Source organism: Rana temporaria, chromosome 2 (assembly GCF_905171775.1).
Source record: "Rana temporaria chromosome 2, aRanTem1.1, whole genome shotgun sequence".
Taxonomy (NCBI): domain Eukaryota; kingdom Metazoa; phylum Chordata; class Amphibia; order Anura; family Ranidae; genus Rana; species Rana temporaria.
Genome location: NC_053490.1, coordinates 447,037,788 through 447,063,838, shown reverse-complemented (window position 1 = coordinate 447,063,838; position 26,051 = coordinate 447,037,788). Strand labels below are relative to the sequence as shown.

General features: G+C 42.5%; 1 protein-coding gene and 1 long non-coding RNA gene across 3 annotated transcripts in view; one reads left to right on the top strand and one right to left on the bottom strand.

Annotated features, from left to right (window-relative positions):
• WSCD1 (WSC domain containing 1) overlaps positions 1 to 26,051 on the bottom strand; it is a 285,880-nt gene that overhangs the window by 93,294 nt on the left and 166,535 nt on the right. For both annotated transcript variants that reach the window (XM_040338467.1, XM_040338468.1), the window contains exon 5: positions 937 to 1,052. In XM_040338467.1, the coding sequence (XP_040194401.1) occupies positions 937 to 1,052 (116 nt within the window). The remainder of the gene's footprint in view (positions 1 to 936; positions 1,053 to 26,051) is intronic.
• LOC120927647 lies at positions 21,878 to 22,465 on the top strand. The gene is made up of 3 exons (XR_005747106.1): positions 21,878 to 21,927; positions 22,024 to 22,146; positions 22,330 to 22,465. It is a non-coding gene; the product is annotated as an uncharacterized LOC120927647 (long non-coding RNA).

Genomic DNA, 26,051 nt, shown 5'->3' with positions numbered 1-26,051 from the left:
TAGATTCAAGCTGCTAAAGCCAATACTTAGGCTGTCACTAGGGGTAGTTTATTTATTTATGGCTAGAATAGGAAATGGTTAAAACCAACATTATTTTTTCTCTCCTTGTAATCCTGTAGCTTATATCCCATATATCTTAGACTGTTGTTTGTGAAACATGTATTCCAACTGGAGGATTTGAACCAGTGACAATAATAAAATATTAACAGTGGTTAAATGGGCAAAAAGAGACAGTAAATCTATTCATTGTGGGCATCTGCAATAATAAAAAGAATAGTGGGGTAGATTCAGGTACAATTGCGCATTTTTTACGGAGGCGCAGGGCAACGTTTTTGCCCTGCGCCCCCGCAAATTTACTGCACTGCCCTTGATTCACGGAGCAGTAGCTCCGTAAATTGCGTGGGCGCGCCGGCAAAATGCCCGGCGTAAGTGCGCGCAATTTAAATGATCCCATAGGGGGCGGGAATCATTTAAATGGCGTCCAGCGCTATTCACGAATCACTTACGCAAACTACGTAAATTTGAAATTTCACGACGTGGGAAAGACGGGTATACGTAACATTGGCTGCCCCTGCTAATAGCAGGGGCAGCCTTACGCGAAAAACGCTGTACGGAAACAACGTAAACTGCGTACGCAGGGCTCGCGTAACGTTGTGAATCGGCGTTAGTATGCAATTTGAGCCTTATGCCGCGCATATCTTAGGCTGCAGTCGACGTAACGAGGTTCCTGAATCAGGAGCATTCATTACGCCGGGGCAAGTAAGCAATTGCCCTGTGTAACTATGGTTACAAAGGCGCAATTGCTTCTTGAATCCGGGCCAGTGTTTCTAAACACCTAGTTAGTATTACAATAAACACAGAAATATAAAAATATGAGATCAGAGAGCATAAAATCAGTACAATTGGGTATGATGTCATAGTGTATAATCTGCTTACTTTAGAGGAGCAAAATTCAGAACATATTTCTGTGGTTAGATTGAGAATAGAGGCAGGGAATATCTGTGTCCCATTTTCTGGGGTTCTGTAACATCCTCTGTAGGTAACATTCATTCCTGCAGAGACAAGAAATAGAGAAACAATTGAAAAATAATGTATATTTATAGACCTTAATATAGTAACAGTGTGTGACAACTGTTCAAAGTTCAAACTGTTAGGACAAATACCATTGCATCATTGCAGTAACACCCCCCATTGCAAACTTTAAAAAGCTTTTTTATTTTATTTCAATTTCCCTTTTTTCCTCCTTCCACCCTGCTCCCTGTCTGCATTTGCATTTTCATCTAGCCTAGCATGATGTGTACACAGAGGAGGAAGAACCTGGCAGAACATCACCAGGCAATTAGCTGCAAGAACCCAGAAAAAAAACAGCCAGTTTCTGATGAAGAAAATGGCTGTGTGGGATGTGGGGTGCCACTGCAGAGTGGCAGCTTGCAGTAGAACAATACTGGAGTGTTAATATTTGCTGCTGTTCATTCACAATTTTTCACACTTTTAAAAGCATTAAAATAAGTAGAAGGTAACTAGTAAGGGCTGGTGAAAAACATGGTACTTGGATCATTTTATGGGATTAATACATGTTATCCTATTTGGTAAATTAGTGCTCTTTTTTTAACAAGACCAACCTGTCCAGTAAAAGTGATGGTGTTCTTTATCAATTTCACAATTTATTTAGAACATAGGTTCTAAAAAAAATTTTTGTTGGTGTCCCATTGGAGAGACCTCCTTTGACTTCCTGTCAATAAGCCAGAACAGGAAGTGAGAGGACATTTTTTAAAAGTGAGGAAGATCTCTGGTAGTCATTAGGGTCACTAGAACTAGTGTCCTTATTGGAACATTTCTCTTCTATTCCTGTTATGGTTGCTACTCAAAATTAGATTTTTGATGTCATGCTTTAAGCCATGTACATAAAAGTCTTGTAAGTACTTGCTCTAAAGCATAGCATGTTTTTTTTTCTTCAGGAAACATTAAAATTAGCTTTGACTAATTTGTATATGCTGAGCAAAATAAAAACTGCTTTTTTTTGTTTTAAAATCCGACTTGCAGTGTTATTCAATTTACATTTTTATTTACTTGCAACATGTCTAACCAGTTCGGCTCTAGAGCAATATTTTTATTTGTCGTATTTGGCAATATAATTACTTAAACCCCCAGAATATTATATATTTTCTGTAAGCACAGACCCTGTAGAACAGGGATCCTCAAACTACGGCCCTCCAGCTGTTGTAGAACTACACATCCCATGAGGCATTGTAACACATTCACAGACATGACTAGGCATGATGGGAATTGTAGTTCCTAAACAACTGGAGGGCCGTAGTTTGAAGACCCCTGCTGTAGAATAAAAAGGTGATAGTGGCAAATTTTTGTGTCACATTAAACACAAATTTTCAGAAAAAAATATAACAACATTTATTTTAGTGCAAAAACACATCATATAATACCCATTTTTGGTTGAAATATAAAAGATGGAATTGAAAAGACACACATGTTGAGACCGAATGGCGCTGCGCACCCCAAATAATAGAGCAATAGGAAAGGCCCCCCAGTGGGGGTTTTAAGCAGCAAAATTTGAGCAATAAGCTAAAGTATAAGTTAAAAGGATTTATTAAATATGTACATAAGAATAAAATCAAATTGAAGTTCTGATAAAGGAATTGTACAAATACACACACAAGATGTACAAACACAGCATGTACAAGCACAATATTACTATACAGTTATACATGTCAAATGCATCTGTATATGTTACTGACGCATTTCGATCACAAGAGATCTTCTTTAGAGGATATGTGGTTTGCTGTAAAGAATTATATAGTGAGTATCAATTCATTAACTGGGTGTGTACCCAAAGGTAAGAGATACAGAATATATGGTTACCAGTTATCTGTGTGTTAGAGACATAGCTTCCAATCAGAGCAAACATTTGTATGATTTGTATGGAGATATTAGGGGTCTAATATATCCCAATGTCCCCCCTGCCCTTCACACCATCTAACCAAACACAGATCGGCTTGGTTGGATGTGTCCTATAGCTGTACTGCCAGGAAATTATGCATCTGATGACATCACTTCCGGTTTCATTGTTTGCATGTGAGACCAAGGCATGGATTTGCCTCAGTCTTACTGCACTCTCTCTACCCTAGCTGGCGGCTGTGTCCCCAGGCTTTGGCATTAATGGGAGAGCCTAGGAACCATGGGAATAGGGGGGTTTGCCAGTGGGAGGAGGGAGGCACAGCACTGCCAGCTCTGTGAAAGTGATTGGCAGCTATGGAGCTGCTGCAGCACTTTCACTATGAAGCCAGGAGCCGGCTGAACAAAACCCACACAAGCTGATGGCTGCTTTTGCAGCCATCCACATGTAATTAAAGGTTCACTCTTTGGACGTATGTAGTAGGTCCAAAGAGCTGACCTAGGCAAACTTGGTATAAAATTTGATTACTCCAGGAGAAGTCCAAGCACAACTCTCCCTTTCATTGTGCATCTTCGCCCTTTGCTCTCCAGGGGGTGTCTACTGTCTTATAATTCTATGTGCAAGCCAAGCTCTTCCACCTCTCCCTTTCCTTCACCACATAATTTTTTATGAAGCTGCTGGAGCAGAAGTGAAGGGGCTCACTTGAGACCAAGCTTCCCATGACTACTGAAATAGCATCCATGATGTTTCTGGGCTTTTGGATGTCTACACAAGTGAGGAATCTACAGGTGAATAACGGGCATACAACAAATTAAATGCACACAACGGGCTAGATTCAGCAAAGAATTACGCCGGCGTATCCATAGATACGCGGCGTAAATTCAAAGCTGCGCCGGCGTATCTACTTTCTGTATTCAGAAAGCTAGATACGCCGACATTAGCCTAAGATACGACTGGCATAAGTCTCTTACGGCGTCGTATCTTAGGGTGCATTCTCACGCTGGCCGCTAGGTGGCGCTCCCATCGTTTTCGGCGGAGAGTATGCAAATTACCTAGATATGCCGATTCACAAACGTACGTGCGCCCGACGTTCGGGTTTTTATGTCGTTTGCGTAAGGCTTTTTCGGCGTAACGTTGTGCCTGCTCAATGTTAAGTATGGACGTCGTTCCCGCTTCGATTTTTGAATTTTAAAATCCTACTTGCAGTGTTATTCAATTTTAATTTTTATTTACTTGCAACGTGTCTAACCAGTTCGGCTCTAGAGCAATATTTTTATTTGTCGTATTTGGCAATATAACCCCCAGAATATTATATATTTTCTGAAAGCACAGACCCTGTAGAATAAAAAGGTGATAGTTGCAAATTTTTGTGTCACATGATATTAAACACAAATTTTCAGGAAAAAATATAACAACATTTATTTTAGTGCAAAAACACACCATATAATACCCATTTTTGGTTAAAATATAAAAGATGGAATTGAAAAGACACACATGTTGAGAGCGAATGGCGCTGCGCACCCCGAATAATAGAGCAATGGGAAAGGCCCCCCAGCGGGGTTTTTAAGCAGCAAAATTTGAGCAATAATCTAAAGTATAAGTTAAAAGGATTTATTAAATATGTACATAAGAATAAAATCAAATTGAAGTTCTGATAAAGGAATTGTACAAATACACACACAAGATGTACAAACACAGCATGTACAAGCACAGCATTTCTATACAGTTATACATGTCAAATGCATCTGTATATGTCACTGACGCGTTTCAATCACAAGAGATCTTCTTTAGAGGATATGTGATTTGCTGTAAAGAATTATATAGTGAGTATCAATTCATTAACTGGGTGTGTACCCAAAGGTAAGAGATACAGAATATATGGTTACCAGTTAGCTGTGTGTTAGAGACTAAGGGCCAGATTCACAAAGGAGATACGACGGCGTATCTCAGATACTCTGTCGTATCTCTCAGAGTATCTATGCGACTGATTCATAGAACCAGTTACGCATAGATATCCCTAAGATCCGACAGGTGTAATTGTTTTACACTGTCGGATCTTAGAATGCAGTACAGCGGCCGCCGCTTGGGGGAGTTTGCGTCGTAAACCAGCGTCGGGTATGCAAATTAGGAGTTACCGCGATCCACAACGGTTTTTCACGTTCGCTACGTCGCCGCTAGTCTAGTTTCCCGTCGCAAAGTTAGTCGTCGTTTTTGGTGCCTTAACTTTACACAGCACACGTATGTGCACACGTAATTTAAATGGCACACGCCCCTTTAAATTACGCGGGCTTACGCCGGAGGCCGCCAGCATAGGTTTTCATTGCAAGTGCTTTGTGAATCAGGCACTTGTGATGAAAACTTGCGGCGGTGTAACGTATCTACGATACGTTACGCCGCCGCAGTTCTACGTGAATCTGGCCCATAGCTTCCAATCAGAGCAAAAATGTGTATGATTTGTATGGAGATATTTGGGGTCTAATATATCCCAATGTCTCCCCTGCCCTTCACATCATCTAACCGAACACAGATAGGCTTGGTTGGATGTGTCCTATAGCTGTACTGCCAGGAAATTATTACCCTAGCTGTCAGCTGTGTCCCCAGGCTCTGGCAATAATGGGAGAGCCTAGGAACCATGGGAATAGGGGGGGTTTGCCAGTAGGAGGAGGGAGGCACAGCATGTGCCATCCACATGTAATTAAAGGTTCACTCTTTGGACATATGTAGTAGGTACAAAGAGCTGACCTAGGCAAACTTGGTATACAATTTGACTACTCCAGGAGAAATCCAAGCACAACTCTCCCTTTCATTGTGCATCTTAGCCCTTTGCTCTCCAGGGGGTGCCTACTGTCTTATAATTCTCTGTGCAAGCCGAGCTCTTCCACCTCTCGCTTTCCTTCACCACATAATTGTTTATGAAGCTGCTGGAGCAGAAGTGAAGGGGCTCACTTGAGACCCAGCTTCCCATGACTACTGAAATAACATCCATGATGTTTCTGGGCTTTTGGATGTCTACACAAGGGAGGAATCTACAGGTGAATAACGGGCATACAACAAATTAAATGCACACAAAGGGCTAGATTCAGCAAAGAATTACGCCGGCGTATCCATAGATGCGCGGCGTAAATTCAAAGCTGCGCCGGCGTATCTACTTTCTGTATTCAGAAAGCTAGATACGCCAACATTAGCCTAAGATACGACTGGCATAAGTCTCTTACGCCGTCGTATCTTAGGGTGCATTCTCACACTGGCCGCTAGGTGGCGCTCCCATCGTTTTCAGCGGAGAGTATGCAAATTACCTAGATATGCCGATTCACAAATGTACGTGCGCCCGGCGTTCGTTTTTTACGTCGTTTGCGTAAGGCTTTTTCGGCGTAACGTTGTGCCTGCTTCTATGAGGCGCACTCAATGTTAAGTATGGATGTCGTTCCCGCTTCGATTTTTGAATTTTTGACGTCGTTTGCATAAGTCGTTTGCGAATAGGGCTGGACGTAATTTACATTCAAGTCGAAACCAATGACGTCCTTGCGACGTCATTTGGAGCAATGCACACTGGGATATGTACACGGACGGCGCATGCGCCGTTTTTACAAAACGCCAATCACATCAGGTCAACACACATTAACATAAAACACGCCCCCTCCTTACACATTTAAATTACGCGCGCTTACTCCGGCCCCATTTACGCTATGCCGCCGCAACTTACGGAGCAAGTGCTTTGTGAATACTGCACTTGCTCCTGTAAGTTGCGGCGGCGTAGCGTAAATACGATACGATGCGCCATCGTTAGATTGCGCGCCCCTACCTGAATCTAGCCCAACATGTATATAAAATGTGTAATCTTATGGGAAGATTTTTGCTGAAATAGATGGTTTGCAACAGGTTCTCTTTAGAAAGGTCAGCAATCTGACAACAGTAAACAGTTAAAACAAACACACCCAAAAACGTTGATAATTTAGCATTGCTAGTATGAAGTTAGCTGATATCTACTGTCATGATGTAAATACAAAATTTTGGAAAATAATGTGTAGAGATTTTCTTTCACAGGCTGCAATTATAATTCTCAGGCTGCAGATTATACTATGAGCATATTTGTATTTAGTAAACTAAAAAGTATATTGCATTAAAAAAAAACAGATACATAAGGTTTTCAAACCTAAGAAAACAATAACATCCAAACTGTATATTAGGAAATAATATTGCACGTATATCAAACACAACAAACTTTTTCAATGCCAACTTGCGTTAGTTTCTACTGTTTTTCTTAAAAACATTCCTGGGAAGAATGCCAATAGTTTACAGTATGTCAATCCTGATGCTTCTAATCTGGGCATATGTACCTGAAGTAAATCATTTTAAGCTGATCTTCTGTAACAAACCACAGTTCTCTTCTGCAAGACAATGCAAGATGTCAGAGAAAGACCCAGGGGCTTGCTACATGTTTCCATCCCAGTAACAATGCCCTTAGGGAAACACATGGCGTTAAAATAATAATGTAAAAAATTCTGTCATTCAGTTGTAAGTTGTTTGCCTTTTTTATTATTTTTTTTTCCTTTGATGCATTGCTGGCCTCATTAGCAATTAAAACAACCTTTCTTTTTATTGTGATATATCATTACAGGTTCAAATGTCATCTGCTGTCAAAATAGGCAGAAAAATAAACACTGATTCTCCCCACCCTACTTTCTATATTGATTTTTCTTCTGATGTGCGTTGAAGCAGAAAATATTGGAGCTTCAAAGAAACAAAGCGTTAACCATTTTAATGCTTGACTTGTATTGGAATGGGAAATAGACCGATTCTACAGAAAACTGTATATTTGACCTAGGAAGAGTTCTACAATATTTATATTTTTACAAAAAGATGCCAGTTTTCGCATTAAATTTTTTTTTCAGATTGTGCAGGCTAAGAAACCATGGCAGGAAATAATTCAACAGTTTTAGAACAGCTACTGACAGCTAATTTGTGCCCGCTCAGACAAGCTAGTTCATAACGCCTCTGCAGGACACGAGTCATCCCACGGACACCTGATGTAGAATGACAGCATCCAGGATACTTAGAACTCTGATTGTTAATAAGCAATGTTCAATAGACTGGAGAGAGACAGGCCCTGTCAATCTACTGACCATCTGGAGTCCTGAGATGTCAATGACAACACAAAATCCCATACAAGCATATTACCATTGGAATTAAGTCCTTTTTTTAAAACCATAAATACTAGTTAAAGTGGAGCTCCACCCTCTTTGACAACTATGCTGCATCCCCTGTAGTTATGTCCCCTTATATCGTTTTGGCATATATGTATATATATTTTTTAAAAAGCTCACTGTTATATCTTGCTGTCTTTTTCTTTCCAGCCGTGGTCGCAGGAGCCTCAGCTCGTCATCTACGTACCGCTATGCCTCCTGGGAGATGTTTGTCATCAATCCCAGGAGGCCCTGGGCCATTGCATGCAATGTGACGCCTGCAATGTGACGCTCCATTTTAAAAAAGGGCAAACAGGTTTGTTTTGCCATTGCTATTCCCTACACTACACTGACAGTTTCACACACCGAGCGGCTCCGTGCTCAGTGTGTGAAACTGATCTGCAACTGAATGCATTGCAGAAAGAGGAATCAGCGTGATGTCGGTGGTGGGGGGGGGGGGGGCGGACGCGGGATCCCAGCCCGGCAGCTAAAAAGACCAACACCAGCCAATGGTATGGGATCTGGGCAGGCAGTTACGTGTATATGGCCCACCCACTTTCTTAAGCAGCCTACTCATTGGCTGGTGTTATCTGCATGGCCCCGCCCACCCCAACATCACGCTGACAGCTGGTCTCTGCATTCAGTTACAGATAGTGTAACTGAAGCAGACAAATCTGCTGGCAGACTGAAACTGCCAGTGCCTGCCAGTGACACCAGCCAGTACCAATCAGTGCCAACCACTGACACCAACTAGTGCCAATCACTGTCATCTGCCAGTGCCAACCAGTGACACCAGTGCCAACAATCAGTTGATGACACCAGTGCCAACAATCAGTGCCACCTGCCATTGCCAACCAGTGACACCAGCCAGTGCCAGCCAGTGACACCAGCCAGTGCCAACCAGTGCCAGTGACACCAGCCAGTGACAATCAGTGCCACCTGCCAGTGCCAACCAGTGACACCAGCCAGTACCAATCAGTGCCAACCGGTGACACCAACCAGTGCCATCTGCCAGTGCCAATCAGTGCCAACCAGTACCACCTGCTATTCAATGCGATGTGCTGGGGGCAATGCAATGCAATGTGCTGTGACCGATGCGATGTGCTGGGGGCAATGCGATGCTATGTTCTGGGGCCGATGCGGTGTGCTGGGGGCCGATGCGGTGTGCTAGGGGCCGATGTGGTGTGCTGGGGGCCAATGTGGTGTGTGGAAACCCCTCATAATGAGCACAGCATGGGTACAAACCCAAGAAGTCAGCACAGCACAGGGATGGTGGGAACCCCTCATAATGAGCACAGTACAGGGATGGTGGGAACCCCTCATAATGAGCACAGCACAGGGATGGTGGGAACCCCTCATAATGAGCACAGTACAGGGATGGTGGGAACCCCTCATAATGAGCACAGCAGGGGTACAAACCCAGGAAGTCAGCACAGCACAGGGATGGTGGGAACCTCTCATAATGAGCACAGCAGGGGTACAAACCCAGGAACTCAGCAAAACGCAGGGATGTTGGGAACCCCTCATAATGATCACAGCAGGGGTACAAACCCAGGAACTCAGCACAGCACAGGGATGGTGGGAACCCCTCATAATGAGCACAGCAGGGGTACAAACCAAGGAAGTCAGCACAGCACAGGGATGGTGGGAACCCCTCATAATGAGCACAGCACAGGGATGGTGGGAACCCCTCATAATGAGCACATCCGGGGTACAAACCAAGGAAGTCAGCACAGCACAGGGATGGTTGGAACCCCTCATAATGAGCACAGCAGGGATACAAACCCAGGAAGTCAGCACAGCACAAGGATGGTGGGAACCCCTCATAATGAGCACAGCAGGGGTACAAACCCAGGAACTCAGCACAGCACAGGGATGGTGGGAACACCTCATAATGAGCACATCACAGGGATGGTGGAAACCCCTCATAATGAACACATCAGGGGTACAAACCAAGGAAGTCAGCACAGGGATGGTGGGAACCCCTCATAATGAGCACAGCAGGGGTACAAACCCAGGAACTCAGCACAGCACAGCACAGGGATGGTGGGAACACCTCATAATGAGCACATCACAGGGATGGTGGGAACCCCTCATAATGAGCACAGCAGGGGTACAAACCAAGGAAGTCAGCACAGCACAGGGATGGTGGAAACCCCTCATAATGAGCACAGCAGGGATACAAACCAAGGACGTCGGTACAGCACAGGGATGGTGGGAACCCCTCATAATCAGCACAGCAGGGGTACAAACCCAGGAAGTCAGCACAGCACAGGGATGGTGGGAACCCCTCATAATGAGCACAGCAGGGGTACAAACCCAGGAACTCAGCACAGCACAGGGATGGTGGGAACCCCTCATAATGAGCACAGCAGGGGTACTTATTTCTCTCTAAACGTGCATCCTCCCTCGTGAAGTGCAGCACAATGAAGGTTCTAGCTTAGCCCCCTGGTCATACACCAGACCCTAGGCTCACGGCTAGGTTGCATTTTGGATGAATTGGCTCCAGTAGGTCAAGCCGTTTTAAGACATTAATCTAGGAGAAGTTAAAACTAGAAAGTTTTTTGTTAAGTAATAGGGAAATGGTAGGGATAGCTGTTTATAGCAATTTTATTTTGCCAGGTTTCATTACTTAAAGTCATTGTAAAGGCAGAAGGTTTTGGGTGTCAATCATTTTTCTTTATTTGAAAATCTTGTGTATGGAAGCTTGTCCTGGGAATACAGGAAACAAAATCATAAAATTGGATTTCACTTAACTGTGACCAGGGCTGGATGTATACTTCCTGCCCCCCTAAGTCTTTTGTATTGTTCCACTCCAACCTCCGACCTTATTAGACTGGCTAGACTTAGTATGAGTCTAATAATATCAGATGTCAAAGCTAACCAATACACGTTAAGGCTGGAAGGAAAAAAAAAGTAATTTTGTCCACCATGTACAGGACATCTAGAGTTAGAAATAAGTCACCCTGTAACTACACAGAGCGGCCATACCACCCAGACAATGGGGTTGGCTATGTATAAATCTATGTATATGTATAAATCTGGTTCTGACTGTAACATATGAATGTCATTTCCCACAAGTAATTTCTCATAAAGAAAACCGATATTCTGCTTGCTAACATTAGAAATAAGCTGCGATCTCCCCAATCCTTTTATATTTTTTAAGCTTTTTATTTACTTTCTATGTAAACCCATTCTGTACTGCACTGATGAGCCTCAAGGGTAGTCTCCATTTTAGCACCATGTATGTCACATTCTAAACTCCTAGGGGGTAAAGCAAGGGATGCAATATATTCCTTCAAAGAGAAAATATCACTTTCCAGCAGTCATTACCCACTGAACAAGAGTTGTTTATTTGTATACTGCCACAGGAGAGTAGCTGAAAATGTTCTCTGACTCTGTTCATTGTATCTGGAAAATGGGCCACAATGTTCCTTTTTCTCTAGTCATGCTATGTGCTGTCTGAGCAAATGCTTTAATATAAAACATTGCATGATGAATTAGAACAATCCATGTAAAAAAATAACAAAAATATGCATATAAAATTCATGAAAAGTGTAAGCCAAAGCAAAAAAATCATGGCATAATAGCAACAGTATAAAAATATAGCTATAAAATTTAAATTTACATATCGCCTAAGGACAGACATTCCGGTATGAGTTTCTTCATTATATGGTAGGTTGAATTGGATGCAAGCATAATTTGGTTGTCTTTAGGCTCAAAATAGAAAGGGGGTACCATAAACAGTAACATAAATGGAATATTGTATCTCTATGTCTTTTGCACAGACATAAAATCTGTCATTATATGTTTATTCATCAAGTGATTTTATAGATAACAAGTTTCATTCATGCAGGACAAGCTATAATAAACATAAGATCAATTATATTCAATTAATCAATTACTATTTACACTACTTCAACCATTTATAAAACATTTATAATAATGTCTGGCTCAATTTTTTTTTAATTAATTATTTTATTAATTAAAGTGTATGTCCAGCCAAAACTTTTATTTTTAGTGATGAAAAGAGGAGGAAATGATTAGATTGGGTAAAGGATACCCTTTACTTTTTGCTCTAGTAACACAAGGTAACAACAGTTTAAAGAGGAAGTAAACCCTGACAGGTTTTACTTCCTTTCTTTTACCCTGCAAAATAATAGCAAAATGTGCTAGTATGCATTGCATACTAGCACATTATGTGACACTTACCTGCAAACAAAACCCGTGCTGTCCCTGCTGCAGGCCGCATCCATCTTCGCACCTCTTCCTTCTGTGGTCGCGGACTTGCTCTGTGACTGACCGGAGTCACGTGACATCACTTCCGCACAAGTGCACGGGAGCCGCCGGTCACGGCACTCGCTATTGAAGAAACGGCATGGGTGGCCGCTTCTTCACAACGCATGCACCGATAACATCATCGGTGCAGTGTACAGCAAATATCTGTATTTTCTGATATTTACAGTACCTATAGGTAGGCCTTATTATAGGCTTACCTATAGGCACAACTTACCAATGGAAAACAGACAGGAAGTGAAGGGAAATCTGTAATAAAAACACAGACTTCAACTGTTTTATTGCTGCCCGTGTCCTTGTTGTGGATTTTGCTTCACTTCTGGTCTGATGAAACTACTGAAATCTCCCTACTGAAGCCCCGCACAATGGTAAAATCTGACAGGTGTTCTAATCCTTCAAGATCTATCTAAAACTAAAGCAGACATTTTGGCTGCACTTCCATTTCAATTATTTAATTCACTACTTTGTTAATTTTGTTCATTTATTTTCTGAATTTACATAGAACTGACACATTATGTAGCATTTTGCAATGCAGATATAATAATCAAATAAATTATTGCCGCAGATTTTCCTGGTTATGTCCTTACCACAATCATATAGCCTAAAAGAGGCAGTATAGTTAGAAGTTTATTATTCTTCCATATTGTTTTTCTGTGTAGACAGAGATAATTCTCAAGTCATTCAAATTTTCACTAAATGTCAAATTAAATATTTACCCAAAACTTTGTTCAATAAACAGGTAAATCCATAAAATAAGTAATATTTGTGTTTTGATGGTTTGTGCACATGTGCTTGTGCAAGGACAAGTGGATAGTGTCTAATGCCCTGTACACATGATCAGAATTTCCAATGGGATAAAATCTGATGGAATTTTCTGTCGGAATTCAATTCAAGCTGTCTTGCATACACACTGTCAATCAAATCCAATGAAGCAGGCACCGGGGGGTGGGGCCGGGTCCTGCTTTCTGTGTGAATATGTGCAAAAGCAGGACTCAGAAGCATGCCCGCACAGGTGTCCACCAAGGAGAGAGCTTCTCCAACATGGACACCCGATGTGGGGAGGAGCTACCAGCACCACCGTGGGACCCCAGAAGAGGTAGATTGGGGCTACTCTGTGCAGTGGAGGTAAGTGTGAGATGTTTGTTATTAAAAAAAAAAAAAACAAGGGTTTACAACCATTTAAAGTGGAAATAAACCCATCCATAAAGCAGTTACATTTCCGGCACATGCCGGAAATGTAACACTATTATAGGTTGTGCTCTCAACTAAACTGTCAAACTACCCAATGGCTGTTGTCTAAACTGATGACATGTTCAGCATCATGACAGTTGTAGATTAAACAGAGGCAAAGATGGCTGCTTCCTTGACTGAAGAAGATAGGGGGTTTACCTACACTTTAGGCAGCATCTGTTTCCATTGCAATGAGCTGCCACAAATGTTGGTATAGATGCAACCAAAATAAAGACCGTGGGCCAGATCCACAAAAACCTGGCGTAACTTAAAAAATCCCATTTAAGTTACACTGCCTTAAAGTTTCTACCTAAGTGCCCGATCCACAAAGCACTTATCTAGAAATTTCAGGCTGTGTAACTAAAATTCCGCCGGCGCAAGGCGTTCCTATTCAAATGGGGCGAGTCCCATTTAAATGAGGCGCGCTCCCGTGCCGGCCGTACTGCGCATGCGCGAAGTTACGTTACGCCGAGTTTTGAGGATCGCGACGGCTTAAAAAAGTTGCGTCGGGAAAAAAAAAAAATTACAGCGGCATGCATTCCTGAGGGAGAACTCCATGCCAATTTTCATGCTCCGGTAGGTACCCACGTGGTGGGTGCCTACCCACGTGCACCCACCACGTGGGTACCTGCCGGAGCATGATGGGAAGGTGATGCCTATATAAATGGGATGCGAGGCGCGCTTCCATCATTACAGCGACAACAGGCGACGAGTCAACATCGGAAGAGGGGAGAAGAACAGAAGACCCTGACGTCACAGAAGACCGCGCCGGCTGCCTGTTTGAAATCGAGCTAACACACAAAGATAGCAGGCAGCCAGCGCTGAAGAAGAAGGCACCGGACATCTGCAGAAGAACCGGGGTTCGCCGAGTCAAGAGCGGAAGAGGGGAGAAGATGGAAGAAGCCCCCCGGAGTCCGGAGAAGCCCCCCCCGGAGAGCGGAAGAAGAAACCCCCCCCCCGGAGAGCGGAGAAGACCCCCGGGGAGTGGAAGAAGAAGCCCCCCCTGCTAATAGAGCTAATAAAGAAGACAGGGGGGGCATCCGGAGCAGAATAATAAATTATTTTAAAAAGCCTTGTGTTGTGTGTTTACTAACTTTAACTTTTTGCCTACAGGTGAATGGATAGGGGTACGATGTACCCCATATCCATTCACTTAGGGTGGGGGGCCGGTATCTGGGGGCCCCCTTATTTGAGGGGACTCCCAGATTCCGATAAGCCCCCGCCCGCAGACCCCGACAACCAATGGCAAGGGTTGTCGGGAAGAGGTCCTGTCCTCATCAACATGGGGACAGGGTGCTCTGGGGTGGGGGGGCTCGCAGTGCGCCCCCCTGCCCCAGAGCACCCAACCCCCCATGTTGAGGGCATGCGGCCTGGCACGGCTCAGGGGGGGGGGGGCGCTCGCTCGTCCCCACTCCCTTCCTGACCGGCCGGGTAGCGTGCTTTGGATACGGGTCTGGTATGGATTGTAGGGGGACCCCCTACGTCGATTTTTCGGCGTAGGGGGGTCCCCTTACAACCCATACCAGACCTAAGGGCCTGGTATGCTCCTGGGGGGGAACCCATGCCGGTTTTGTCTTTACAAATTGCCGTGGAGTTCTCCCTCGGGAATGCATACCAAATGCCGTCGCTGGAATGGGCTTTTACATGGTGTGACTAGTTTACACTTTGTAACATCAGCCCTAGTTTTACACTTGCAAAATAACACTTACGGCGAAAAAACGAAGCTGGAAAGCTTTGTGGATCGCCTTAAGTGCTAATTTGCATACTAGCAACGGCATTTTGACTCGAAATGCCCCCAGCGGCGGATGCGGTACTGCATCCTAAGATTCGGCAGTGTAATTCAATTACACATGCCTGATCTTCTGCCTAACTTTGGAAAAAGCCTTTTGAGGATCGTTTCCAAAGTTAGACACAGACTGAACAGCAGTTAAGTCTGCGTATCTCTTTTGAGGATCTGGCCCTATATTTACAACTGCAGAAAATACCCATGCACAATACCAAATTTGAAAATACCTTTAATATTTTTCAATCACTTGAGTCTGCCATCATGTGACCCTTTTCCAGGAGTCTAGTGATTCAGTTCCTAAATACATGACAAGTTGAACCCTATTGTTGGCAATTGTCGTTCAAATCGGTGTAACTTTGCAGTGCCGCACTGATTTGAAAAAAAGATTTCCGTGATAGTTTTAGCAATTTTAGGTCAACTTGCCTAGACATTTGTGTATGACGTCGCACAGAGGTGAAGGAAAGTCACACCTGAAAACTCACTGACATGCGGCTTTTAAACCATGCTACTTCAAGTGAAGTAGTACAATTTTAAAGTCACATTCAGTATAAACCAGGGCTTAGAGCTTTGAAGAGAGATAAGTAAACACTACAGATTTATGTGCTTTGCTCAGATTCCATGACTGAGGTTTACAACCACTTTAATTGTTGGAGAAAACCAGAGCACCAGAAGGAAGTCCAAACAAATATAGGAAAACAAACAAGCTTAATGCAGATAGTGTGTCTTGTATAGACTTTGCTTGGTTATAAATATTTAGCACTTAATCACAGTAGACAGAAGCTTTTGGGGATCAACACACAGGGAATGCTGATCTCTAAGGCTGGTAAAGAAATTATGAATGAAAAAAAATGGTACAATTATGCTGTTTTACAAAAAGTCCAGTAAATATAACTAATAAGAAACAAAGAACTCTTAGGCCCCATACACACGACCAAACATGTATGCTGAAACTGGTCCGCGGACCAGTTTCAGCATACATGTTCGGTCGTGTGTAGGCGCGAGCAGGCAGAATTCCAGCAAACATTTGCCCGCCGGGCCTTTTCCCAGCGGGCAAATATTTCTGGACTTGTTTTAAAACCGTCCGCTGGAATCCTGCCCGCTCGGACATGTATGGTCGTCAGTACAGACCTACCGTACATGTCCGAGCGCCCGACGTCCCTCGCATGCGTCGAATGACTTCGACGCATGCGTGGAAGCATTTAAAAGGCAGGCCCGCCCACGTCGCCGCGTCATCGCCGCGTCATCGTCGCGGCGACGGCGCGGACACGCCCCGCGTATTGTTTACGCGCAGACTTCTGTACGATGGTTAGTACAGCCAGGGTGTTAGGAGCCTATAGTATTGGCTCACACCCTTGGTATACATTACAGAGCTGTGTCTCTGTTTTTTGTTTTGTTTGCACTATTTTATCTAATCTTTGTTTTTTCTTGGAGATTTCAATCAATCTCTTAGACTCTCTGCTGTGAGTTGGCAATGGCGGATTTTGTTGGCAATGACTGGGAAGGATTCATGCTAGGGATTAAGAAGACCTGTGCATCTACTAATGTGTTCATAGTGGATCTTGAAATTGTATATCAGAAACTCATTCAGACTTTCGAGAGGAAGTCAAGTTTATATTGGCACATCAAGTATTTTGAGCAATATTTAACTGAGAAAATAAACCCTAAAGGTTTACGGGTACAAGTGTTCCCCAATATGTGGGCAATTGATCAGGAGTTCAAAGCACGATGGGAACAAAATCTCCTATCATGCTCGCAAAAAATGATGGAATTAATGATTGAGTATTACATGCAGGAACTTAGACTTGTTGACTGTGAGATCAAAAGGATATACGATGAAAATACTGATGTGCTAAATAAACCTGAATTTAAAGTATATGATGTATGGTTGAGAGAACATATTGAGAACTTTACCCGTGAATTACTTGTCAAAAAAGAGGACAAAATGTCACAAGACAAATTGGCCTTTGCAGGGAAATATGCCTTTAATTGGCCAAACGTAAACAATCAAAGAGGACGTAAAAAACAGGGTTCTTTTCTCCCAAAGAGGAAGGGTATCAACAATAAAGAGAAAAATAACAATTCTGACTCCTCTGCCAATTCATATAATTCACTGGCTTCCAGAGTGGGCGATCGAGGACAGCAAAGTGCACGTGGTTCGAGGAAACGACAGCAACAAGGTGGTGGGTACCAGACGGGCACACATAAGAAACGGGTAACAGATGAGAATGAACGACCACCTATGGTCAATCATTTGAGTGGCACTACAATTGAGGGTACACCCTCTACCCCCTGACCTACGCCTATGTTTCCCAATCTTACACCGGGTGTCTTAGCTGAAACCTCTTCCTCCTGTCCTCTCCCTCCTCCTACTTCCCGGATAGACCCTGCTCTTCGACAGAACATTGTGGACACAGCACAAACCCTATGCAGACCCCAAGCGGGCACCGAAATCCCAAATAGGGAAAGTAGGAAATGACGTATCGATCAATTCTTTACACCCATCCTGCGAACTCAAACATTACCACTTGACGAGACACAAAAGACTTATATACCATTGACAGATGCTCTTACCGCCCCCCTTGCTGAATCTCAATCAAACTCTTTATGTGATCCGCAACAATTAAGTGACAGCACCAAGTTGGAGGTCATTAATTTATCTACTCAAGTACTGAGTCCGGCCGAGATTGAACTTCTCGGTTTTGGCTTGAATTTCTGCCCCAACAATATATCAAATAAATTTGAGGTCATTAAAGACCTCTATTTGTTTGCTAGAAAATTGACCTTTAAGTTCATGTATGACAAAGAAAGGATGGACAAACAAAGAGACATTATAGATCAAGAAGTTTGGAAAAACTTCACGGTGGCAGATTTCCGGGCACTCAAAACCCTGATCCTATTGTTGGATGAAAGTGAGGGTACTGATAGCCAGGATAATGTATTTGAAAGTTATGAGTCGCGAGGCCAGAGGGTACAGTTGTCACAGTATCAACAGGACATCGACACCCTGGAAAAAGCAGTGAAGAAGAAATCGCTGGTTTTTCCTTCGTTGCATACTAATTCCAATATTTGGGCATTCTTGATGCAGACTGTCAAGGAAATTGAAAAGCTCCCCCTCTTCAAATCAACTAACCAAAATCTTAGTGCCATACACAAAAAGGCCCTAGAGAACCTCAGTCGCAGCTCCAACTTGGTGATCAAGCCCTCGGACAAGGGTGGGAATGTGGTCGTTATGAATGACCTGGATTATAGAAACATGTGCTGGGACATCCTCAAGAATCGCACATGGTATAAGCCTGTCTCGCATGATGTAGTCGCCAGGTATAACCAACAATTTAATGACATTATACAGCTTGCCCTCTCCGAGGGCTTGATCACCAAGGCGATATTCGAGGGGATTCAGGTTCCCTGTCCTAGAATGCCTACGTTTTATGCATTGCCTAAAATGCACAAAAATTTGCTACATCCTCCCGGACGTCCAATAGTATCGGGAGTGGGCTCCAAGACAGAGAGGGCAAGCAAGTTTATTGACGAGTATCTTAGACCACATGTGGCTGCCTTACCGTCATACATCCAGGATACTCCTGATCTTCTCAGGGCTCTGGATGGTCTTTATGTACCTCCTGGATGTATGCTGGTATCCATCGATGTCGAGGCACTTTATTCTTCAATACCACATGCTGGCTTTTTGGCCGAAAGGGGCCCTAAACTGAACCAACTCAACACAGTTGTACTGAAGTTATTATCTCATATTTTGACTAAAAACGTTTTTTCTTTTGACGGGTCCCACTTCCTCCAGGTACAGGGAGTCGCAATGGGCACTTCCTGTGCACCATCATACGCGAACCTGTACCTGGGGGGGTGGTAGCGAGATTTATTTTCTGTTAAAGAACCTACTGGTTTACTTGCATCTGTGTTGGGTTGGTTCAGGTATATAGATGACGTCCTGTTACTTTGGACAGGAGGTCCCACAAATTTGCAGGCCTTTATGCAACTACTGAGTCATAATGATACAACCTAAAATTTACAATGTGTTCGAGTCATTCGGAAATTGCGTTCCTTGACATTCTGATATACGTAAATGAAGGGGGCATGATTAATACCTCCTTATTCCGTAAACCCACAGCAGGAAACACTATCCTGCATGCTGCAAGCGCCCACCCCTCTCCATTGGTTTGGAGTATACCATACAGACAGTATCTGCGTTTGCGGCGCAATTGCTCTGATCCTAGTAAATTTAAGGCGGAAGCAGATCTACTCTATACCAGATTGTCCAATAGGGGCTACAGTAGAACGTGCCTTAAAAAGGCATTCAACAGAGTCAATGGTAAAAAGAGGAATGAGATACTCTCCAAGGTCGCTAAAAAATCTAAAACAGACACCACTAGGTTCATTACCACCTATTCAGACCAATACAAACAGATAAGAGCCATCATGGACAAACACTGGCATCTTTTAACAGCTGACCAGACTTTGTCCAAGTATATAGGCCTGAAATCACGTATAGACGTGCCACGTCTATCCGTGATCGTTTGGTCAGAAGCAGATACTGTAAAGCTGGCCAGATGACACCAGAGAATCCAGGTTTATTTAAATGCGGTAACTGCAATTTTTGTCACATGATTTTGGAGGGTTCCTCAATTCAATTACCAAACGGCCAGAACCATAAGATACGACAGCATATTAACTGCCAAACGAAGGGTGTCATTTATATTATTTTCTGCCAATGCGGCAGTTTTTATGTTGGCAAGACTATACGGTGTTTCTGGAAGAGAATCAAGGACTATGTATATTACGCTACCAGTGGGTTGCTAAATACCACAATGGGCCACCATGTGGCGTTTAGACACAAATATGAGCCTTCCCTCTTTAAGTTCTCAGCCTTGGAAAGTGTGTTTGAGGATCCAAGGGGGGGCAACTTCGATCAGAAGGTCCTACAGTGTGAAGCTAAATGGATATATCGGCTCCGAGCCAATTATTTCCCAGGTCTTAATGAAGCCATTAGCTTCAAACCATTTCTAAAGATCTGACCTATATAGCTGGAATGCCTAGTTTGCCAACGGGGTTCCATTCACTGCAAACTCACCCCACAGTCCTTGGAGAAACGGCATTGCACTGTCACGAATACTCGTGTCTGTGTATATGGCTCGTTTGGAATCTTGGGAAACATTCAAAAGTGCAAATGATATATGAGGGAGGGAACTCCATTCATACTATAGGTATAACCCCTCCTTTTTTGGAGTTAATATCTTTGCCTATAGACAAAATTATACCAAAACTACTCTGATCTAATACCCATCAGGAAGTATGTTTTTTAATTTAGATTATTAAGTATTTTTCTCTTACTGTATAACATTGGCATGTGTGTGGTACATTTGTGTGATCTACGTGGCCCCCAGTACACGGTGGTGGAATCCTGCATCCAGGATGTATAAGCCTACTAAACAATATATAATCTTTTTTGATATCTACCAAATCCATGGAGATATTTTTCTTTCTTTGTTCACTCTTGCTTTTTTATATAGGGGGGTGTAACCCTGGCTCTGCCAGATCGCTATAGCCTATTTTATTCGGAAGGTGCTATTGCTGTGTCTCCTTTTGCGCTTCTTACTTTTCTGTATTACGCCGTTCTAAGGGTCTCTTGTCCCCCTGACGCCATAGTTTTATTGCTTTATTAGCAATGATTCCTTAGAATTGAGTTGCAGGTCCAGGATGGCATATGTATGTTTGTGATTTACCGACACCCTCTTCCAGTCGCAGCTCTGCTACTTTGAATCTACTCTGCCCTCTGCTATGTTGTTGTGGGGCTGATGGGATTGTTTTTGCAAGCATCACTGTGCTAAATAGGGGATGCTTTGTTTTTCCTGGCCTTTATTCTTATTATTTGACCAGAAAATGATTTACTGTAGCAGTGGTTTCTTATCACCAGGGTTTTAGGAACACACTACCAAATGGTATTGTGTTGAGCGGTCGTCTCGTTTTTTCAGTGGTTGACCCGTTTTTGGCCATCTGTATGGTGCTGGGACGTGTGGACAGTTCCTTCCTTTTTTGCTGCTGGGACTCAGAATGTCCCTTAATATTTAGCCGCCTGCTGCTTTACCTATACTTCTATGTTACACCCTGACACGCCTCTTTTTACGCCCACAGTGTCTGCCTTGTATCTATGATACTAACTATACATGCCCTGCCCCCCTGTATACACGGCGATACCCGGCCAATCAGGGATTCGGTGCACTTGCTTGGCGCCCCCCACTTGGGCTGCTGTATTCAGTTCTTACATTCTATCTATATGGCGAGATCTGGCCAATCAGGGCTGGTTCTGGCCTCCTGGTGCCTCCCACTTGGGCTGTCCAATCAAGCCCTTCCTACTCTCAGGGAGCACAATGTATTCATACGGCGCTTGCTGATGATGTCATCAAGCCAGCATGCAATTCCCCAGTGTATTTAAACCCAGCTGCACAGATCAGCTGTGTTCTCAGCACAGGCTGTGACCCTGGGGCATACACGGACGCTACATGCACACAGTAAGTACCTGCTGACCGCCCATAATCTCCCTAATCCATTTCCATATCCCCTGGATGTTTATTGAAAACGGTGCTCTGTTTATTATATGTCCACAGAGGTGTTTGCAAGACGATCTCTGTTATATGGGAGATGCTGTTCCTTTATTGATGGATGGCCTTATGTTTGCCTCTGTGAGCTGTCTTTTGCCCCAGCTTTAGGTCCCCTAGTGGATTTTTAAGGTATTTATATCTGGCATTTGCTATATGTAATGGTTCAAAGACATTGTCTAATATTTAGATACGTCTCCGCCTGACGTTGACTTCCAATATATTTATTTTATTTATTATTTTTTCTCCCCCTTTCTTCTCTCATTTTCTTCCTTTTTTCTTCGCATCCATGTGTTGCTTTTCCACTCTTAATAGGGATTCGGTTACCTGCATCTCTATCCCCGACACGTCTTCTTTTGCCTAGGGACTGTAATGTGTATTTGCTCATGTCATTATTGACATATTTGGCCTGGACCTGCGGTATGTTTCCAATCAACATGGTTTACTTGTTGCCCTATTATATATTATAGGATGTAAGATTTTGCAATTTATTTTCTATTCTTTACTTCTCCTTTTTCTCCATGGACATATATACGCATGTAGACATATATATAGGCGTATATTATAATGCTTAAGGTTATACACATATACATATATTGTTAGCGTAAATATGCGCTTATTGTTTTTTTCCTCCCCCTCTTTATCAGATCATTGATCTCTAAACATTTTTTTTGTACTATCTACTACCATTGGTATATATTTCATCTATCATTGGAATCTTCCTGGATGATTATATCCACCGCTGTGTATCAGGTGATGTAGCCACATGTTGTAACCCATATGTATTGCAAAAATTTGTGTGTTTTTTCGCTGGTTTTAATCAATTGATAAAGATATATGTTTTAGGAATTTTTTCCTTTATGTAAATATCATCATTATTATTTTGTATGCTGTACTAATATGATGTGTACTATTCACAGATTGTGAAAATCATGGCTACATAGTAGCAATAATCCTGTTCATTTCGTCCTGAAGAAGCCCCACGGTGAAACGCGTAGGCGACTTCAATAGGATTCTTTTACTATTCTCTTGTTCTGAATGGTTGTATTGTGATTGTTATCAGTTGCATTCCATTATACCATTGTTAGTGTACATTTTGTAAATTTATGTAATAAAATATATATTTTTTATACTTCCACGAGCCTCAAAGTCCGATTTTGCCCACTCTTCTTGAAGGGGTACTGTTCTATATTCCTACAGCCATCGTACAGAAGTCCCCGGGCAGACATGTACGGTGAAAATGGTCCGACGGACCGGTTTCATCGTACATGTTTGCCCGTGTGTACCCGGCCTTAAAGAGGTTGTAAACCCTGATGGTTTTTCTATGCATTAAGGTGAAAAACCTTCTGTAGTGCTGCAGCACCCCAGCCCCCCTATTTTACCTACCTGAATGCTGTCTTTCTACGGCCAGGAACAAGCATACCAGCTCTAGCTGGTGTCTCATGTCCTGATTGGATAGATTCATAGCAGCGCAGCCATTGGCTTCCGCTACTGTCAATCAAATCCAATGAAGTGGGCACCGGGGGTGGGGCCGAGTCCTGCTTTCTGTGTGAATACGTGCAAAAGCAGGACTCAGAAGCATGCCCGCACGGGTGTCCACCAAGGAGAGAGCTTCTCCAACATGGACACCCGATGTGGGGAGGAGCTACCAGCACCGCCGTGGGACCCCAGAAGAGGTAGATCGGGGCTACTCTGTGCAGCGGAGGTAAGTGTGAGATGTTTGTTATTAAAAAAAAAAAGAAAAGAAAACAAGGGTTTACAACCATTTAAAGTGGAAATAAACCCATCCATAAAGCAGTTACATCTCTGGCACATGCCGGAAATGTAACACTATTATAGGTTGTGCTCTCAACTAAACTGTCAAACCACCCAATAGCTGGTGTCTAAACTGATGACATGTGCAGCATCATGACAGTTGTAGATTAAACAGAGGCAAAGATGGCTGCTTCCTTGACTGAAAAAGATAGGGGGTTTACCTACATTTTAGGCACCATCTGTTTCCATTGCAATGAGCTGCCACAAATGTTGGTATAGATGCAACCAAAATAAAGACCATATTTACAACTGCAGAAAATACCCATGCACAATACCAAATTTGAAAATACCTTTAATATTTTTCAATCACTTGAGTCTGCCATCATGTGACCTTTTTCCAGGAGTCTAGTAATTCAGTGCTGAAGGATGGACCCACCACCAATTGACCATGTTGACACCCCTCACCGGACACCCAATGACAATTATCTAGTTTACTCAGGCAGTAATGTGGACACAGCAAAAAGGACCATCCCACCCTGCAGTCCACAAATGGGAAGACCCAAGATCCAGAGCATCACAGGGCTGTAGAAGCAAGTAAATAAGGCCTTAAGATAATTTTTTTCAAGCCGAAAATATAGCAGAATCTACTATTTTTCTTCTGAAACTCATCAATTTAGTTTTGCACTCAAACTTATGTCCTATATTTAGCAAACATCTTAATCAAAGTCCAATGACCTGAATTTGACTCTGTGTGGATAAATCTGTCTATTTTACTTCACATGCCTCATGTTGTTTTTATTTTTGAAAGTTGTTGTCTTGCCCTTGTAGCCTTGTATGAACGTTTTCTTATCTTGTGGAGTCATTACCGCCAAGAAGAGCAAATTAGCTTATTTATTTGAATGAACAGGCAGATTACTGACACACAGATGAGCTATCATTGTAATTAATGTCTGCAAACATAAAATAATGCCGCAAATGTCAAATAGATAATATAAATTGTTTGATGCACCTAATCCCTTGTGTTACTGTGGTATGGAAACAATGGATTTCATGAATATATTATAAATGAAAATACAGCAATAGTGTATTATACAACAGTATCTTGCTTCACAGAATTACTCTGCAATAAGAAAAGAAATAATAATATGTGATTCAGCTAAAATGCAGCTCCACTTAGATAGTCATTTTACTAAATTGGCTGCCACCAAAAATAATCAGCTTTCTACAGATATGCTTACATTTTTAGAGACTTGTTCTGGCCATACAAGTGGCTTTTTTAGTCAATTTCAATTACTTTAAATCAGCTTTCATTAAAAAAAAAATATGAGATCCATGACTCTACCACCAACAGTGTTTATCGAAATTGTATAACATCTAAAATTGTGTTTGGTAGGTTATGCTGATCTATTCGATCACTTTTGTGATTAAAGAAATAGTTGAAAGTAAATGAAAATTTATGAAATTTAAAAATATTTAAGAACCTTCTCTTCTTAAGAAGGAACAACACCAAGCTATACAAAATTAGTGTTTTAATTTTAAGTTCCGGACAGTTGTGGTGGTGTCTTCCCTTTGCAATAAAATCATTAGGGAGTGAGAAGCTGAACCTCAGAAGAGTGACATGGATTTATACTGCTAAAACTAAACTCCATGAATGTTTTTAAACACAATTTTAGGTTTTAGTAAAGATAAAGATCAAGAAAGAAAAGCCTTTACCCATACAATGAGTCCTCCTCCCAACTACAAGGGAAGAGACTGTGGGGGATCCAGAAGAGGCCTATTGGAGTTAGGAATAAAACAATTATGTTATATCATTTATCATCCCCTAGGCAGTTAAGTAGAGAAGATAAAAAAAAAATCCCCCAGAGTAACGGTATGGCCCGTCGGACCCAGAGGCTCTTGAAGGATACGGAGTACTCATAGTTCAGCTTCACCAATGACTCTTGGGTCTAGGGTCATCCTATGTCCACTATGGGGCATAGGATGACTGAGAAAGGAGATCTTGAATTACATGAGATGGGACAGTAATGATAATTCATGTATTGCAGGATATCTTGAAATATTACAAGTTGTTCATTCTGAACACAACAGGTCAATAGAGTGTCTATCCTTCAATATGGAACATAGACTTTTGAGATGTTAATTGATGTTAATCACCTCCAGCTACCTGGCTGTAGTGATGAAAGCTTGCTGTGATTGCATTCTATTGTCTATTGTGTTAATTAAGCCTGGCTCCTAAGATATTTCATGGTGCTATGCTAACGAACCCTGTATTGTGTGAAAGT